Below are 5,773 nucleotides of genomic sequence, written 5' to 3'. Positions count from 1 at the left end.
GTCTGTGTGTGTGTGTCAGAGTGTGTGTGTCAGAGTGTGTGTGTCAGTGTGTGTGTCAGTGTGTGTGTCAGAGTGTGTGTGTCAGTGTGTGTGTGTCAGAGTGTGTGTCCTCACCATGCCCAGCATTGACTGCAGCTCGATCTCCAGAGACTGCAGTGACCTTTTGACCTCTGTCACTTCGCTCCTGGACTCCTGCAGCGTCACCGACTGAGAGACCACCTCCTTGTTCAGAGTCTCTGTCTGCACACACACACACACACACACACACACACACACACACACACACACACACACGGAGGACTTTGTACTGATTTCCATCCTGGTTAGTAACTGTTTTTAACCAGAACCAGAACCAGAACCAGAACCTAATCCACACCAACCCTCTAAACTTGACTGATGTTACAGAAAAATGTCGTCCCTTTGTTGTAATTACAGTGACAGTTTTCCTCTGTACAGGTAGAGTTTGAAGGAGAGGACAGGAAGTGAGGTCATGCGGCTCACCTTGGTCTGGAACCAGGCCTCCAGGTCTCTCTGGTTCTTGGCGGCGACCGACTCGTAATGCTCTCGGATCTCCTCCATCACCTTGGTGAGGTCCTGAGCCGGCGCGGCGTCCACCTCCACATGGACCTGACCACTCATCTGGGACCGCATGGACACCAGCTCCTGCACACACACACACACACACACGATGACATCATCACGAAACTCTCCCACAGCGACCCGGACGCCGACTCGCTCACCTCGTCGTGGTTCTTCTTCAGGTAGACCAGCTCCTCCCTCAGGCCCTCGATCTGCATCTCCAGGTCCGACTTGGACAGCGTCAGCTCGTCCAGGAGCCGCCGCAGCCCGGCGATGTCGGCCTCCACCGACTGCCGCATGGCCAGCTCGTTCTCGTACCTGAGGAGACACAGGAGGTCAGCTGAGGCTCTCCGCACGGCACACACCTGGCCCGGCGGACGGAGGACTCACTTGGTCCTGAAGTCGTCTGCGGCCAGGCGGGCGTTGTCCAGGCTCAGGTGGACGGCTCCGTTCACCCGGAGGGCCTCCTGGATCTGCACACAGGAAGTCTGAGGTGAACAGCTGAGGCAGCAGGTGAGCTCTGATGGAGACAGACTGGAGCTTCACTGCGGCTCTCCAGGAAGGCAGAGTTTTATCATAAAACTAAAGCTGGAAGGAAACCGAGGAATCTGGATTCACTGAGACACTGAAGCTGATTTATAAACTAGAACCTGAACCAGCTGATTCTGCTGAGCTAAACCGGGTTTTGCTGACCTTTCCAAGATGACCAGAGCAATTTGGAAGGCCTTAACGAACTGACCTTCACGAGGTGGAAGACGTATAACAAAATGTTGCTGATGGTGAGGAACCGGTTGACCTTGGCAGGACGTTATCCGACTGATATCTGGAACTATGGAAGAATCCTAAAAGTCCTTAAAGAAGGAAAACCTGGAGAAAACTGCCACTGATTTCTAGTCAGGCTTCCAGGTTCAGGAATCATAACTTCAGGAAAGAAAACCAGAAGAAGAAACCTGAAGAAAACCAAATTAAAATCCTGGAAGATCAGAGACTGGAGAAGAGCTGGAGGAGGAAAAACTCCAGAGAAGAAGAGATGAAGCATCAGGATGAGTCCCAGAGACGCAGCTTCAGATCGGTGGAAGACCGGCGGCAGGATCTGCACCAGGAGACGCTTCATGTTCTCCTCACCTTCTCTGTGATCTCGGTGATGGAGGTGAAGAAGCCGCTGTTGTCTCGGGTGGAGGGCCCCACCTTGCTGTCCACGAAGCCGCGGATCTTCTGCTCCAGCTCGGCGTTGGCCTTCTCCAGGCTGCGGACCTTCTCCAGGTAGGAGGCCAGCCGGTCGTTCAGGTTCTGCATGGTGAACTTCTCGTTGCCCACCAGGCTGTCCTCCATGCTGGAGGCACTGAAGGAGAAACCTCCACCTCCTCCACCCATGGAGAAACCTCCACCTCCACCACCCATGGAGAAACCTCCACCTCCACCACCCATGGAGGAGGAGACGGAGGAGATGCGGACCCCGGAGCCTCCAGCTCCTCCATACATGCTGCCAGTCCTCAAGGAGGAGAACCCTCCTCCTCCTCCGAAGCCCCTCATGGAGCCGCCGGAGCCGGCGGAGGAGCGCATGGAGCGGGAGATGAAGGTGGCAGACATGACGGCTGCTGCGTCTCTGAGAGGAGAGTGAGGAGCGGAGGAGGCGGCGTGGCTTTTAAAGCTCCTGCGGGAGGCGAGGCTGCAGGAATGCGAGGCGCTGGGCGTGGAGCTGACCTTTACCCAGACCTGTTCCGACAAAATCCCCACCTGCAGGCGCTTCGCTGAGGTGCAAATTAGACGCTTCGGCGTCGGGAACATCAGCCCGGTTCTGAGGAATGACAGCGTTGAGCCTGGAGGTCCGGGTGGAGGCACGGTGGGGTTCCTCCGTCTCTGGAGAACCTCAGTCCAGATCCGTTACAGATGATGAATCAGGATGGATGAGGACCAGTAAAGTCAGAGTTTCCTTCCCTCTGCTGAGCAGAACCAGGCAGGAAGTCTGCAGGAATGGACCCGGAGGTTCTGGGTTCTGCAGCCTGAGGTCAAACAAACCAGTTTGACCTCCACTCTGGTTGGATCCACAGGAAGAGGTGGAGGAGCTGATCTCCTGGACCAAGATCCTCCCTGATCGTCTCTCGCACATCCGGACCTCCTGGTTTGGAACAGGAAGAACCTGGTCAGGTCAGGTGACCTCTGACCTCCTGAAGCGGTCTGCTTATCTGAGGTCGGATCATGGAGATGAACCGGTTCAGGAAGGAAACTGGGCTGATGTTCCCGACGCTCCACATCCAGTCAGGCGTTTGTGGAAAGAGCAGTGGAGAACCGGGCCCACTGGCGCCGGTTCCGTTTTCCTCTGATGGACTGGCTGGTTGTATCTCCTAACTGGGGAACCAAGGCAACGCTTGGACCTTGGGTTCTGTTGGACCCACCTCAAAACGGACCGATTGAAGTTCTCCAGGATTCTGGCGAGTTGAAGGTGTTGAGTCCCGGTTCCCCAGTTGTTCCTTCCCACGTGGCCACATGCTTGCTCCTCTGGAGGAGGGACAGTGTAGCATTAGCTTGACTTGATGTTCAGTGTTGGTTCTGGATAACAGGAGGTATTTTCTCCTTGAACTCCTTCACCAGCAGGTCCATCATACCTGCTGCGGCAGGTGGAAACATTCCTGCTTCAATCTGTCGTTCACGGATCGTCGGATGAAGGATTAACTCTTCTTACTGGGGTTGATTTTCTGTCTACAGCATGAAAAGGTTTGGCCTCTAACCCGAGCGGCAAACTTATAGTAAACACAGTGAGAAGAGATGTTTCATGTCAGGGCGACTTGGAGCAAGGCGGAACATGTTTTATCTTGTTTTGGTGTCGTTTTATTCATCATTGGATCAAAAGCTGAGCGTCCAAGGAGAGCCTGATGGTCCAATTGGACCTTGGGTCGTCACCTGAAGTGTTTCTACCTGCAGCTTTTTTAACCCTTTCATTCAGACGTTCCTGAGGAGATCCAGAGATTAAAATAAGTTTCCAACAAAAGCAGGGAGATCCGTAAACCAGTCAGGGAATATGCAGGAATGGACCTGGAGCAGTGGTCGGCACCGCTGGCTAAAAAGTTAGCAGTACTGACAGTAAAGCACTAATCATACACATTAGTTCCACTTATGCTAAAGCACTAAATCAACATTTAGCAGAAGCTAGTGCTAGACCACTGTAGCATTTAGCAGAAGCTAATGTTAAAGCACTAATTTCAGCCATGTTGGTACCCACCATGTGTCAATGACAGCATGTGCTACAACAGGCTAAGCTACTCATAAAACAGAGAGCATGATGGTCCAGTGTGACGTTTCTACCTGCTGTGGTTCCTTCAGACTCTCTGACTCCGCCCACTGAGGGTTGATGACCACTGCTACCCATCCTGAATGAAAGCTAACATCTGGTCAGGCAGACTTTCATCACAGGAGACGTTCTCGTTCTCTTTGACAAACCGATTGAATCCTGTTCAATTAGAGCCACAGACACGTTCAGGACGTGACCTTTGAACCCCGCCTGCAGGATTTCATTCCTGATCCTACCAGCCGCGGCACGCCGACCCGTCACCCACCTGGAGATCTCATCTCAGGTCGATATGTTTCTCTGCAGACAGCACAGCCGTCAGTGTTGATTGATGCCAACCTTCAGGGCGGCAGGTGAAACGGCAGAAATCCCTGCAGGGAGACGTTTCCATGGTGACAGTCCAGTAATCCATCACCGGGGAGACAGCATTGCTGATTGTGGGACTTTATGGCCTTTAGTGGGAGTTTAATCAGGACCAAAGTTCAGCTTCTCCCCCTGTCCTAAATGTTGGTGTTTGGACCGTCGGGTTCTGCTTGTTTTAAATAACAACAGATTCTGGTTCATCGGAGGTTCTCCAGCCGGAACTGCAGCTTCTGTTTCAGATACTGGAGAGGCTGAGAAAACACCGGTGGAAACTCCCTGAAGCAGCAGAAACTGTGATTAAAAGAAAAACACTTCTGAGGAGCCAGAGGGGCGATGAAGAGCAACTGAGCCCCAAATCAACATTCTTCTGCAGATAAGCCGTCTAAATTGCTCCTTGAGGGCCCTGTCTTGTTTTTGTGTTAAATGTGACACTTTATAGATTTAATTCTGCAATACTTTGCCTAAAACCGTCTCAGTGCCGCCCTCTTTGGGTTGAATGGTGGTACTGTAGTTGAGTTTTCCTATTGGCTGCAAGGTCCAGCTGTCATTCAGCCCCGGTTCTGGACTAAAACGTCTCACTCAGACACGCCCCCTGGCGGTGAGTCACTGTGGCTAAGGGTGATCGATTCATTTCTCAGTTTTGCTCATGTGATTGATCAGTGATGTGAACGTGGAGTGGGACGAGTTCCTGCAGGCGGGTGGCTGCGGACTGAGGAAGAGGAGCAGCTGACAGCAGAACGTCTGAAAAGTCAGTAAATATGGCAACAAAGTCCCTGAGCTTCTCGGAGCTAAGCTTCAGGGTAAAGTCCTGGGTTTGGACCAGAGTTAGCAGCAACCAGTTACATTTATTTGAGCAACTGCTTTGAAAAAATGTTTCCTTTTCAGAGTATTTTTACTGACCTTGAGTAAAAGTCGAAGCAACAGATCCGAACCGGCTTCCTTCGGACCTTTGGACTCAGTCCGTGGCGTTCTGCTGGATTTCTACTCCATTTTTCTCTCCAACCTTGTTTGTCTTCATTGAGGTTTCTGAGGTATTTCCATCACATAAGTCTGGCCTTTGACTAGGCCATAGCACCACCTTGGTTCTTCAGATGAAGCCGTTTGGATCAAGTCTTGGTGCTGCACCCTGGACCTGCCTGAAGTAGAACCGCCAATCCGAACCAAGAACCAAACTGCCGCCTCATCAGTGAAAACCAGGGGTCCCCAAACTTTTTCCTGCGAGGGCCACATAGCTTTTCCTTTCTGTGGTCGGGGGCCGGTCTTAGTTTTTGCAGTAAAAAAAAACAAAGAAATTCTTGTCGACGGGGGGGAGACAACGACACTTTTGGATAGATTTTTACCCAGAATGCAAATGGAAAAAACCGTGAGTGAAACGGTGACTGACGAGTATATATTCCATTGAGGGAAAGTAAGTTTCACAATTGTTCAAAAGCCCCCTGGTGGTTGAAGAAAAATCCACATATAAACCGGAAAATACAATATATGAAAAAAAAACACTGAATGCTCTCTGGTATGAGCAGGCGGGCCGGATCCGGCATTGTTCAG

At 51.7% G+C, this 5,773-nt stretch overlaps 1 protein-coding gene across 3 annotated transcripts in view; it reads right to left on the bottom strand.

Moving 5' to 3' along the window:
- LOC106939082 (keratin, type I cytoskeletal 13-like) overlaps positions 1–2,382 on the bottom strand; it is an 11,290-nt gene extending 8,908 nt beyond the window's left edge. For 2 of the 3 annotated variants that reach the window (XM_015021368.1, XM_015021366.1), the window contains exons 1-5: positions 1,705–2,382; positions 970–1,052; positions 741–897; positions 502–663; positions 115–240 (exon numbers count right to left, since the gene is read on the bottom strand). In XM_015021368.1, the coding sequence (XP_014876854.1) occupies positions 115–240; positions 502–663; positions 741–897; positions 970–1,052; positions 1,705–2,367 (1,191 nt within the window). In that variant the 5' untranslated portion in view covers positions 2,368–2,382. The remainder of the gene's footprint in view (positions 1–114; positions 241–501; positions 664–740; positions 898–969; positions 1,053–1,704) is intronic. The other variant, XM_015021367.1, reaches the window with a different exon arrangement.
- Between the last annotated feature and the right edge of the window lie 3,391 nt (positions 2,383–5,773).

This window comes from Poecilia latipinna, unplaced genomic scaffold, assembly GCF_001443285.1.
Source record: "Poecilia latipinna isolate Pla-1442-1.1 unplaced genomic scaffold, P_latipinna-1.0 Scaffold2769, whole genome shotgun sequence".
In the NCBI taxonomy this organism is placed as follows: Eukaryota; Metazoa; Chordata; class Actinopteri; order Cyprinodontiformes; family Poeciliidae; genus Poecilia; species Poecilia latipinna.
The sequence above is the reverse complement of the archived record's forward strand: the minus strand, read 5'-3'. Positions and strand labels throughout refer to the sequence as shown.